General features: G+C 43.3%; 1 protein-coding gene across 1 annotated transcript in view; it reads left to right on the top strand.

The window, feature by feature from the left end:
- kcnk6 (potassium channel, subfamily K, member 6) overlaps positions 1-14,078 on the top strand; it is a 31,294-nt gene that overhangs the window by 8,894 nt on the left and 8,322 nt on the right. Inside the window, exon 2 of the mRNA XM_063060345.1 lies at positions 12,692-13,087. Within this exon, the coding sequence (XP_062916415.1) occupies positions 12,692-13,087 (396 nt within the window). The remainder of the gene's footprint in view (positions 1-12,691; positions 13,088-14,078) is intronic.

Here is a 14,078-nt window from a genome sequence, read left to right as displayed (position 1 = left end):
TTCAGCTGAACAACCAAGAACAAAATGAGCAACGAAACAACAGCAGTATGGTGCACGGATGGGGAAAGCTTAGAGGGATCTGGGCCAAACGTGGCAATTAGGAGTTTTTTGGATTGGGTTCTTGGTTGGGGTGGATCGGTTGAGCTGAAAGGCCTGTTTCCATGCTCTGCGACTTTGCCAGTGTTTGCCACCACGGTGCCAAGGTAAAGCAAAGTTCCCGGATCTAAACTGTCTCATGGAGCTATTTCAGAGAGGAGCTCTTTGTACTGGTGTCTGTTCCAAAGCCTCTGAGAATAAACTCCAGGCACCCAAAATGTATCCCTTTTCTGGTATGGCTGCACAGATGTACAATTAACCAAAAGGTTAAGTAACAAAACAGATCTGTTCTGAACTGTGCCTCAAGGAGCAGAGATGTACCTTTAGCAATGAGCTCATAGCAGGAAAGTTTATCCATTGATTGCTCCTGTGTAGGACAGAATCAAACTCAGAGTAAATTTATTATCAAAGAACATATATGTCACCATACACTACCCTGTGATTTGTTTCCTTGCAGGTAATTACAGGAAAATAAAGAAATACTGTGCAATAAAATTTATGGAAACTATATATAAACAAAAGCGGACAAACAACCAATGTGCAAGAGGAGGCAAACTTTGCAAATCAAACATAATACTGAGAACATCCGACCATAAGACATGGGAGCACAATTAGACCAATCAGCCCATCGAGGCTGATCCATTATCCCCCTCAAAGAGCCCTACAAAATGAGTCTGTAGATTGAGAAGTCAGTTCGGAGTTGTGGTGAGTGACATTATCCATGCTGGATTCATTATCTCCCCCTCAAAGAGCCCTACAAAGTGAGTATGTAGATTGAGAAGTCAGTTCGGAGTTGTGGTGAGTGACATTATCCACGCTAGTACAGGAGCCTGATGGCTGCAGGGTAATAACTGTTCCTGAGCAGTTAATGGGTGTGGAATCAGAATACCCCACACCCAGTGATTGGTTTCACTAGTTACCAAGTATAAAATGGAAATTAAATTGAGTAGAAGTTTTTATTTCCTAAAGACATTTTAATTAATCTGTAATTATGTTATTTGTCATTCCATAACCCTGCACAGTCCAAGGCAATATTTCTTCCTCAATCAGTCCGAGTTAGGTTATTTATCACTGTCATATATGACATTTGTACTGCTGCTGCAAAACAGTCCTAAGAGATAAACTAATTATAAGCTACAAAATAAATAGTGCAAAAAGAATGGAATACTGAGGTGGATTAATGGATTATTTGGAGATCTGATGATGAAAGGGGAAAAGCTGTTCCTAATACATTGAGAGTGGGTCTTCAGGCTCCTGTAACTCCTCCATGATGGTAGTAATGAGAAAAGGGCATGTCTTAAGTGGTGAGGACTTATTGCCTTGAGACGCCGTCTTTTAAAGATGTCCTCGATGGGGTGATGAGTATGAGTCAGCATACAGGAGGGAGATTGAAAACTTGGCTGAGTGTTGTAATAACCACAACCTCTCACTCAATGTCGGTAAGACCAAGGAGCTCATTGTAGACTTCAGGAGAGGGAAAACAGAGGTCCATGAGCCAGTAATCATTAGTGGATCAGAGGTGGAGAGGGTCAGTAACTTTAAATTTCCTAGATGTCCCTATTTCAGAGGACCTGTCCTGGATCCATCATGTAAATATTATTGCAAAGAAAGCATGACAGTGTCTCTACTTCCTCAAGAGACTGTGGAGGTTCAGCAAGTCATCAAAAACCTTGGCAAACTTCTATAGATGTGTGGTGGAAAGTGTGCTGACTGCCTGCATTACAGCATGGTACGGGAACACCAAAGCCTTTGAGCAGAAAATCCTACAAAAAGTAGTGGACGATAAAACCCTTCCAACCATTGAACACATCTACATGAAACATCAGAGTAGGAAAGATTCTCACCACCCACCCCTTCCAACTATTGAACACATCTACATGAAACATCAGAGTAGGAAAGATTCTCACCACCCACCCCTTCCAACTATTGAACACATCTACATGAAACATCAGTGTAGGAAAGATTCTCACCACCCACTGCTTCCAACCATTGAACACATCTACATGAAACATCAGTGTAGGAAAGATTCTCACCACCCACCACTCAGGCCATGGTTTTTTTTTATCACTGCTGCCATCAGGTAGAAGATAGAGGTGCCTCAGGACTCACACTACCAGGTTGAAGAGCAGTTACTACCCCCGAGCATCAGGCTCTTGAACAATAGGCGATAGCTACACTCATTTAAGGATTCTGTTATATTGTTATTTCATGCTCGTTATTTATTGCTATTTATTTATATCTGGATTTGCACAGTTTGTTTACAGTTAACAGTTCATGATGTTCTCAGAATGCTTTCCAGGGTACATTTTGCATTGTAGAAATTTGCATGAGTCTTTGTCACAGCTGATAAAGGTGGGGGTGGGGATGGAACTGAGGAAACAACAAGAAATACTTTGCTGGCTTGTGTAATCTTCCCTTGTCCATACTGACTGCTGGGCTCAACACTTACTGCATTTGGAAAAGGTTGTAGATTATAGAAACATAGAAACATAGAAAATAGGTGCAGGAGTAGGCCATTCGGCCCTTCGAGCCTGCACCGCCATTTATTATGATCATGGCTGATCATCCAACTCAGAACCCAGCCTTCCCTCCATACCCCCTGACCCCTGTAGCCACAAGGGCCATATCTAACTTCCTTTTAAACATAGCTAATGAACTGGCCTCAACAGTTTGCTGTGGCAGAGAATTCCACAGATTCACCACTCTCTGTGTGAAGAAGTTTTTCCTAATCTCGGTCCTAAAAGGCTTCCCCTCTATCCTCAAACTGTGACCCCTCGTTCTGGACCTCCCCAACATCGTGAACAATCTTCCCGCATCTAGCTTGTCCAATCCCTTTAGGATCTTATACGTTTCAATCAGATCCCCCCTCAATCTTCTAAATTCCAACGAGTATAAGCCCAGTTCATCCAGTCTTTCTTCATATGAAAGACCTGCCATCCCAGGAATCAATCTGGTGAACCTTCTTTGTACTCCCTCTATGGCAAAGATGTCTTTCCTCAGATTAGGGGACCAAAACTGCACACAATACTCCAGGTGTGGTCTCACCAAGGCCTTGTACAACTGCAGTAGTACCTCCCTGCTCCTGTACTCGAATCCTCTCGCTATAAATGCCAGCATACCGTTCGCCTTTTTCACCGCCTGCTGTACCTGCATGCCCACTTTCAATGACTGGTGTATAATGACACCCAGGTCTCGTTGCACCTCCCCTTTTCCTAATCGGCCACCATTCAGATAATAATCTGTTTTCCTATTTTTGCCACCAAAGTGGATAACTTCACATTTATCCACATTAAATTGCATCTGCCATGAGTTTGCCCACTCACCCAACCTATCCAAGTCACCCTGCATCCTCTTAGCATCCTCCTCACTGCTAACACTGCCACCCCGCTTCGTGTCATCCGCAAACTTGGAGATGCTGCATTTAATTCCCTCATCCAAGTCATTAATATATATTGTAAACAACTGGGGTCCCAGCACTGAGCCTTGCGGTACCCCACTAGTCACCTTGGCATAAGACCACAAAGACATAGGAGGAGAATTAAGCGATTCGACTCATCCAGTCTTTTTCAACTTTTGATCATGGCTGATTTAGTTTCCTTCTCAACACTTTTCTCCCATAATATTTGATACGCTTACTTATTGTGTGCAGTTTTGGGCTCCTTATTTTAGAAAGGATATACTGACATTGGAGAGGGTTCAGAGAAGATTCACAAGAATGATTCCAGGAATGAAAGGGTTACTGTATGAGGAATATCTGGCAGCTCTTGGACTGTATTCCCTGGAGTTCAGGAGAATGAGGGGGATCTCATAGAAACATTCCGAATGTTAAAAGGCCTGAACAGATTAGATATGGCAAAGTTATTTCCCATGGTAGGGGATTCTAGGACAAGAGGGCACAACTTCAGGATTGAGGGACGTCCTTTTAGAACGGAGGTGCAGAGAAATTAGTCAGAGGGTGGTAAATCTGTGGAATTTGTTGCCACGAGCAGCTGTGGAGGCCAAGTCATTTGGTGTATTTAAGGCAGAGACAGATAGGTTCTTGATTAGCCAGGGCATCAAAGGGTATGGTGTGAAAGCAGGGAAGTGGGTATGAGCCCATGATTGAATAGCGGAGCAGATTCAATGGGCTGAATGGTATTTCTGCTCCAATAGCTTATGGTCTAATCAAGAGCTAATGAATTTCTTTTTTCAGTGCAGTGTATTCTGGTTATGAAGCAGCTGCCCCAATTAGCTGAAGTTTCATTGAAATAATTAAAAAGATATAAAAAAGACAGACTACTGTTTAACTGAGTAACAAATTTTGTATTTAAATAAAATACAGTACAAATTTGAACACTATCAACACTACCACAGTACTATAAAATTGTGTATTAGTTCCTAATAGTTTTTGACGGAAGAATTCATCCAGTGTTTTTATGATTTGGTTGTAAATAAACAAAGTCAGCACAAACACCTAGTGTAGGTAATGGACTGCCTTTATAAATCCTTTTGATGATTGCATCTTCTAGATCTTCATTTTAATTGTAACTTTCAAGATGATTGTTGATACCTTTAAAGTCTTTGCAGTTCCTAACTTGTTGAAGTTGTGAAATTATTTTCATTTACACTCCCGGCCACTTCTAGCATCTCTAAGCCTGAATGCTTGAAACTGCAGTGAACAAAACAGTTATGAATTGTCTTGCCGTTTAGTTCTCGCCAGCTATCAGTGACAAAAATCACTGCTTTTTGAACACAAACACATGTAACTGACACTATTTAAAAACTGTTCGCTCTAACGGCCACACAAGTGCACGCAACTGACGCTCGTTAGAAACCATTCAGCAACAGCCTCCTGCCCTACTTAAGTGGCATAGTGTTCCAAGTAAACAGGGAATCCTGGCTATTTACTCAGGAAGTTTTTGTTCTTTAAGGGTTGGCCCAAATAAGCAGCTGCTCTGATTAACCAATGGCCCAATGAACTGAAATCCACTGTATACTCAATGAGGGCCTCCACAGCTGTCTGTGGCACTGATTGTCCACTTTCTGGCTAAAGAAATTCCTCCTGTTGTAAAGGGACGTCCTTCCATTTTGATCTTGAATTGAGTCCTAGAAATCAGTCGCAAACAAGGGTGGGACAGAAGTAGGTGTATAGAGGGAGAAATGGTGAGGTGGATGGAGAGGGAGAAAAGTAGTGGAGGGGAGTGAGGGAGGGAGGCATTCATCTCAACTCTGATTCCACAATGTACAGACTCACCTTCAGGGACTCTCCAACACGTGCATTACATATTTTTTATTTGCACAGTTTGTCATCTTTTGTACCATAATGCACATCGGTTGTTGTCAGTCTTATGGAGTTTATCACAAATTCTATTGTATTTCATTATTTTCCTGTGAATGCCTGCAATCAAATGAATCTCAAGGTAGTATACTGAAAGGATAGGCAGGTAGGCAGAGGGGGTTGGGAGGTTCAGTTGGTTAAAAAACAATGAAATCAAATCCTTAGTGGTGAAACAGGATCAGAAAATGTAGAATCCTATGGGTTAAGAAACTGCATATATAGCTGATGGGAGTTACATACATGCCTCCGAACAACAGGCAGGATATGGATATAAACTAAAACAGGAGACAGAAAAGTAATGTAATAACAGTAATATTACAGTAGTCATCAGAAATTTCAATCTTGCAGGTAGATTGGGAAAATTGGGTTGATGCTGGATCCCAAGAGCAGGAATTTGTAGAATGCCTACAAGATGGGGTTTTTTTTAGAGCAGATTATGGTTGAGTCAACTAGGAAAAGGTCAAATCACAAACGAGAAAATCTGCAAATGCTGGATATCCAAGTAACACACACAGCAGGCCAGGCAGCATCCATGGAAAAAAGTACAGTCGGCGTTTTGAGCCAAGGCCCTTTGGCAGGACTGGACAAAAAAGATGAGGAGTAGATTTAAAAGGTGAGGGAGGGTTGAGAGAAACACAAGGTGATAGGTAAAACCAGGAGGGGGAGGGATGAAGTAAAGAGCTGGGAAGTTGATTGATGAAAGAGGTACAGGGCTGGAGAAGGGGGAGTCCAATAGGAGGGAACAGAAGGCCATGAAAGAAAGAAGAGGGGGGAGGAGCACCAGTGGGAGGCAATGGGCAGGCAAGGAGATAAGGGAAGAGAGGGAAAAGGGAGCGGAGAATGGTGAAGGAGAGGTGTGGGGGGGGGGGCATTACCCGAAGTTCAAGAAATCGATGTTCACACTATCAGGTTGGAGGTTTTCGAGAAATCGATGTTGATCCCATCAGGTTGGAGATTTTCTCCTATCAGATTCTCCCTTCTCCAGCACTGTATCTCTTTCACCAATGAACTTCCCAGCTCTTTACTTCATCTCTCCCCTCCCTCCCCACCTTTCAAATCTACTCTATCAAGGCTTCTCACCATTCGATGGGTTTCAATTAGGTCACCCCTCATTCTCCAGAATTCTAGTGAATACAGGCCCAGATCCATCAAACACCCTTCATATGACAAGCCAATCACTCTTGGTATCATTTTCATGAAACTCCTTTGAACTCTTCCCAGTTTCAGCACATTCTTTCCAAGATGAGGGGCCTAAAACTGCTCAAAATACTCCAAGTAACGGCTCACCAGTGCTTTATAAAGTCTCAACATTATGTCCCTGCTTTTATATTCTAGTCCTCTTGAAATGAATGCTAATATCGCATTTGCCTTCCTCACCACAGACTGAATCTGCAAATAAACCTTTAGGGAATCCTGCACTAGGACTCCCAAGTCTCTCTGCGTCTCACTTTTTTGTATTTTCTCTCCATTTAGAAAATAGTCAAGCCTTTCATTTCTTCTACAAAAGTGCATGACCATGCACTTCGCAATGCTGTATTCCATCTGCCACTTCTCCTAATCTGTCTAAATCCTTCTGCGACCTCTCTACTTCCTCAAAACTACCTGCCCCTCCACCTATCCTCATATTGTCCACAAACTTGGCCACAGAGCCATCAATTCCATCATCCAAATCATTGACATATAACATGAAAAGAATCAGTTCCAACACAGACTCCTGTGGAACACCACTAGTCACCGGCAGTCAACTAGAAAAGTTTCCCTCTATTCTCACTCTTTGTTTCCTGCCAATCAGCCACTGCTTTGTCCATTGCTAAAATCTTTCCTGTAATACCATGGGCTCATAGCTTGTTAAGCAGCCTCATGTGGCACCTTGTCAAAGGCTTTCTAAAAATCCAAACACAACATCAACTGATTCTCCTTTGTCTATCCTGAATGTTCTTTCTTCAAAGAATTCCCACAGATTTGCCAAGCAAGATTTTCCCTTCAGGAAACCATGCTGACTATGGCCTATTTTATCATGTGCCTCCAAGTACCCTGAGACCTTACCCTTAATAATCGACTCCAACATCTTCCCAACCACTGATGTCAGACTAACTAGTTTATTATTTCCTTTCATCTGCCTCTCTCCCTTCTTGAAGAGTGGAGTGACATTGGCAATTTTCCAGTCTTCTGGAACCATTCCTGAATCTAGTGATTCTTGGAAGATCATTACTGATGCCTCCATGATCTCCCACCTCTTTCTGAAACCTGGTGTTAACACCATCTAGTCCAGGTGACTTTTCTACCTTCAGACCTTTTAGTTTCCCAAGAACCTTCTCTCTAGTAATGGTAACTTCACAAACTTCATGACCCCTGACACATGGAACTTCCACCATACTGCTATTGTCTTCCACTGTGAAGACTGATGCAAAAATACTTATTCAGTTCATCTGCCATTTCCTTGTCACCCAATACCACCTCTCCAGCATCATTTTCCAGCAGTTTGATATTCACTGTTGCCTCTCTTTTACATTTTATGTATCTGAAGAAACTTTTGGTATCCTCTTTAACATTATCGGCTAGATTACTTTCATATTCCATCTTCACCTTCTTAATGACATTTTTAGCTGCCTTCTGTTGGTTTTTAAAAGCTTCCCAATCATTTAACTTCCCACTAATTTTTGTTCTATTATATCCCCTCTCTTTGGCATTTAAGTTGGCTTTTACTTCTCTTGTTAGTCACGGTTGTGTCATCTTGCCTTTAAAATACTTCGTCCTCTTTAGGATGTATATATCCTGTGCCTTCTGAATTGCTTCCAGCCATTGCTGCTCCGCTGTCATCTCTGCACTTTTCCAATCAACTCTGGCCAACACCTCTCTCATGCCTCTGTAATTCCCTTTACTCCACAGTAATACTGATTCATCTGACTTTAGCTTCTCCTCCTCAAATTTCAGGGTGAATTAGATCATATTTTGGTCACTTGTCCCAAGGGTTCTTTTACTTTAAGCTCCCTAATCAATTCTGGTTCATTGCACAACACCCATTCCAGAATAGCTGATCCCATAGTGGGCTCAACCACGAACTTCTCTAAAAAAGCTGCACTAAATTCTAGAAATTCCCCCTCTTGGAATCCAGTACCAACCTGATTTTCCCATTCTACTGCATATTGAAATCCTCCATGAACATTGTAATATTGCCCTTTTGGCATGCATTTTCCATCTCCCGTTGTAATGTGTAGACCATATTCTTAGAACTGTGTGGAGGTCTGTATGTAACTCCCATCAGGGTCATTTTACACTTGCAGTTCCTTAGCTCTTCCAACCCTTTTTAATTATTTGATTTCATTTTTTACCAACAGAGCAATGCCAACCCCGCTTGTCCTTTTGATACCATGTGTATCTTTGGACATTAAGCTCCCAGCTGTAATCTTCTTTCAGCCATGATTCAGTGATGCCAATCTGTAACTGTGCTACAAGTTCATCTACCTTATTCCATATACTGCACGCATTCAAATATAACACCTTCAGACCTGTATTCACCCTTCTCAATTTTGTCTGCCTCTTATGTTGCAACTCATCCTGTTGACAGCAATTTTGCCCTATCGTCAGCCTCCCCTTGCTAGGAGTCTCACTACACGTTGCCTCTGTTTGTAAACCAGTTGATCATCTTCAGCCTTATCACTCCAGTTCCCAATCCCCTGCCAAATTAGTTCAAGCCCTCTCGAACAACTCTAGCCAACCTGCTGGCATTGATACTGAACTCCTTCGGGTTTTGGTATAATCTGTCCCTTTTGTACAGGTCATACCTTCCCCAGAAGAGATCCCAATGGTCCATAAATCTAAACCCCTGCCCAGTTCTTCAGCCACACAGTCAACTGCCAAATCATCCTATTCTTTCCCCCACTGGCACATGGCACAGGCAGTGACTACTACTCTGGATGTCCTGTTTCTCAGCTTTCTACCAAGCTACCTAAAATCTCTCTTCAGGTTCTCCTCACCTTTTCTATCTATATCAATGATGACAATTTGTACCAAGACTCCTGGCAGCTCATCCTTGCCGTTGAGAATGCCATGGACTTGATCCGAGACATCCCTGATCCTGGCACCAGGGAGGCAACATTCCAACCAGACATGATAGAAATTGTTCACCATTTTGAGAAGGAAAAGCTAAATTCAAATGTATCAGTATTACAATAAAATAAAGGGAATTACAGGGGCGTGAGAGAGGAGCTGGCCGAAGTTGATTCAAAGGTGACACTAGCAGGGATGATGGCAGAGTAGCAATGGCTGGAGTTTCTGGGGGCAATTCGGAAGGCGCTTGGAGATACATCCTAAAAATTAAGAAAGGGGACTGTGGCTGACAAAAGAAGTCAAAGTGCATAAAAGCAAAAGAGAGGGCATATAATAGAGCAAAAATTAGTGGGAAGTTAAAGGATTGGGATGCTTTTAAAAACCAACAGAAGGCAACTAAAAAATCTATCAGGAGAGAAAAGATGAAGTATGAAGGTAAGCTATAAAAGGAGATACCAGAAGTTTTCTTCAGATATATAAAGAGAAACAGGGATATGAGAGTGGATATCGGACTGCTGGGAAATGAAGCTGGAGAGATATTAATGGAGGACAAAGGAATGGCAGGTGAACTTAAGTACTCTGCATCAGTTTTCACTGTGGAAGACACTAACAGTATGCTAGAAATTCAAGAGTGTTAGGTGGCAGAAGGAGAATATACTTGTGAAGCTGAAAGGTGTGAAGGTAGGTAAGCCAACTGAGCGAGATGGACTACACCCCAGAGTTCTGAAATAGCTAACTGAGGAGGTTGCGGAGGTATTAGTAATGATATTTCAAGAATCGTATATTCTGGCATGGTTCCGAGGAACTGGAAAATTGCAAATGAATCTCCACTCTTTAAGAAGAAAGTGAGGTAGAAGAAAGGAAATTATAGGCCAGTTAGCCTAACTTCAGTGGATGGGAAGGTTATTAAGAATCAGGTTTCTGGGTACTCGTAGGCACATGATGAAGTTGGCCAAAGTCAGCAAGGTTTCTTATAGGGAAATCTTGCCTGACAAATCTATGAAAATTCTTTGAGGAAATAACAATAGACATAGGAGAGTCAATGGATGTTGTTTACTTTGATTTTCAGAAGGCCTTTGACAAGGTGCTGCACATGAGGTTGCTTAACAAGATAAGGGCCCATGGTATTACAGGAAAGATACTAACATGGATAGAAGATCGGCTGACTATCAGAAAGCAAAGAATGGGAATAAGAGGAGGCCTATTTTAGTTGGCTGCCAGTGACTAGTGGTGTTCCACACAGGTTGGTCTTAGGAACACCTCTTTTCACATTGTATGTCAATGACTTAGAAGACAGAATTGATGGTTTTGTTTGCAGATGATACAATGATTATTCAAAAGGCAGGTAGCATTGAGGAAGCAGAAGAAGAAAGCCCTTAACTCCGAGTGGAGTCATCGGGATGCCATCATGACAGCGTGTTTATTTTTAGCTGGCTTTCTTACTTTTACGAGGCCAAGTTGCTCGCTCGATGCTCAACCCAGCACAGAAAACGTGCAAGGGAGCCGGCTGGATTTGAACTTGGGAGCCTTCGCTCCAAAGTCCGGCGCTGATGCCACTACACCACCAGTGGGCATTGAGGAAGCAGAGAGTCTACAGAAGTTTGGGAGAATGAGCAAAGAAATTGCAGATGGAATATAATGTAGGGAAGTGCATGGTTGTGAATTTGGTTGAAGGTATAAAGGTGTAGACTATTTTCTAAGCAGGGAGAAAATTTAAAAATCAGTTGTGCAAAAGGACTTGGGAGCACTTGTGCAGGATCCCCTAAAGGTTAACTTGCAGGTTGAGGAAGGCAAATGCAATGATAGCATTCATTTCGAGAGGACGAGAAGATAAGAGCAAGGATGTAATGCTGGGGCCTTATATGGCATTGGTCAGACTGCACTTGGAGTATTGTGATTAGTTTTGGGCCCCTTATCTAAGAAAGGATGTGCTGACATTGGAGAGGGTTCAAGGGAGCTTCACAAGAATGATCCTGGGAATAAAAGGATTAATGTATGAACAGCATTGAATGGCTCTGGGCCTGTGCTCACTGGAGTTTAGAAGAATGAAGAGAGGATCTCATTGAAATCTATAGAATAGTGAAAGATGGAGTGGATGTGGAGAGAATGTTTCTTGTAGGGCATAGTCTCAGAATAGAGGAACATCCATTTAGAATAGAGGTGAGGAGAAATTTCTTCAGCCAGTGGGAGGTGAATTTGTAGAATTCATTGTCACAGATGGCTGTGGCGGCCAAGTCATTGTATATTTAAAGTTGAGATTCAAAGTTAATTTTATCATCAAAGTGCATGTATGTCACCATATACAAACAACAGTGAGATTCATTTTCTTCTGGGCATACCCAGTAAATCCAAGAACCACAAACGAATCTATGAAAGACAGCACCCAACGGTGTGGACAAACAATGTGCAAAAGAAAGAAAACAAATCATAAAATTAAATAAATAGGCAATAAATATCGAGAACATGAGATGAAGAGGCCCTGAAAATGAGTCCATATGTTGCAAAAACAGTTCAGTGACTGGGCGACCGAAGCTATCCCCTCTGGTTCATGAGACCAATGGTTGAAGGGTAATAACTGTTCCTGACCCTGCTAGTGTGGGTCCTGAGGCTCCTTTACCACCTTCCTGATAGCAGCAGTGAGATAAGAGCATGATTTGCCAGGGTGTCAAAGGTTATGGGGAGAAGGCAGGAGAATGGGGTTGAGAGGGATAATAAATCAGCCATGATTGAAAGGCAGAGCAGACTAAATGGGCTGAATGGCCTAATTCTGCTCCTATGTCTTATGGGTCTTATATGGTGACGTGTACTTTGATAATCAATTAACTTTGACTGTGGGAGAGGGGCAGAAGGTAGGAGGACGAGGAAATGCATGAGGGAGGGGAGAAGTGCATGAGGGAGGGAGGGAAGGAGGGGGAAGGCATGAGGGAGGGAAGGAGGGGGAAGGCATGAGGGAGGGGAGAAGGTGGGAACGGCAGTGAGGGAATGAGTGCAGGAGGGAAGGAGAGGGAGTGAGGGAGAGAGGGAAGTTGGAAATGGGAGTGTGTGAGGGGGATGGAGGGGAGGGAAGGAAGGAAGGCAAGCCCTGGGGTTATTGCCTCAGTGATCTTCTGAAGAAAGACGAGTTAATCTTTGTGTGTGTTCATGGATTGGATCTGTGGCCTTCCGAGCAGCAGAATATTGAATTCCTGATAGAATCTGTGTTTACCCTCACCGTCTTCCCCTCTGCAGGTTATGGACACACCACCCCACTCTCCAGTGGGGGGAAGGCTTTCTCCATCGTCTTCGCTTTGGTGGGGGTCCCACTGACGATGCTGTTCCTGACGGTGCTGGTACAGCGGCTGATGCTCTATCTGACCATGCAGCCCATCCGCCTCTGCCAGGAGAGGTTGGGCTACACCAGGCAGCAGGTTACCTGGATCCACCTCCTTGTGCTGACACTGGTGGTCCTCATCACCTTCTTCATCATCCCCTCGGCCATCTTCAGTGCCATTGAGGTGGGGTGGAGCTTTGCCGATGCCTTCTACTTCTGTTTCATCTCACTCACCACCATCGGCCTGGGTGACTTCGTACCTGCAGAACAGAGTAACCAACGCCTGCGTCCTCTCTACAAGATCTCTGTCTCCTGTAAGGAATATCTCATTGGCTGCATTTGTACCTGGTTATAGCATTTTGGTGTGATCTCTCTGACTTTGGTCCATATCCTATTCTCTCTGCCCCAGCCAAATTCCTGTCTTTTGTTCTTATCCGTGTCTCACTCCCCACTTCCTTCCCATCTCTACCATCTTGTTCTCTCTTTCCCTGTATCATGTGTCTCCACTTCCACTGTTATTTGCTTCCATTTCTTTATCCTCTCTGTCCCCTCAGATCTTTCATTCCCTACTCAGTTCATCTTTCGTCATTTCACATCATTTCTTGGTCTCTGCCCTACTCCCCTGGCTTTCTTTACCACCCTATCATATTGTGTTGCCACTTCAGGGACCTATGGACTTGGACTTGGGGGTTGAGAGTGAAAATATATCAGCCATGAATGTATGGAGGAGCAGTTTCCAAATTGCCTAATTCTGTTCCCATGTCTCATGGACATATGGACCCAAAGATCAGTCTGAATACAATACCGTTAGAGGTCTTACAATTAATTGTATTCTCTCCCCTTACAATTGACCACTCACGGTGCCTATTCCTCTTAAATCTCAAACACACCAGGAAATATGGTCAGCGCATGGACTTGCAGGAGGGAAAAAAATTAAGGTCCTTAAATGCAGGAGGCCTCCAAGGTTACCAGAAATAGCAGCAAGGCTGAGAAAAGGAAGCATTTTGGACTTGGCAAAGTTGGACTGAGGAATTCGCGGAGAGCAGGAATGTGGAGCAGGAAGTGCAGCATGGGATCAAATAAGGGAGTTGGGGAGCCTAGCGGGGAGCAGTGGGGGGAAGGGGGATCCAATGGGAGGGGTGTGTGGGTGACAGCCAGATGGAGAGGGTTGAGGAGGGGATAGAAACGGGGGAATGGGGGCTAGGGTAGGTGTAGATAGATCAGGAGGAAAGTGAACAGCATCAGGCTTGGAACAGGTTACCAGAAGTTGGGGAATCCAATGTTCATGCCATCAGGTTGTAAACC

Source organism: Mobula hypostoma, chromosome 10, assembly GCF_963921235.1.
Source record: "Mobula hypostoma chromosome 10, sMobHyp1.1, whole genome shotgun sequence".
Lineage (NCBI taxonomy): Eukaryota > Metazoa > Chordata > Chondrichthyes > Myliobatiformes > Myliobatidae > Mobula > Mobula hypostoma.
Note: the sequence above shows the minus strand (reverse complement) of the source record. Positions and strands in the feature narration are given on the sequence as shown.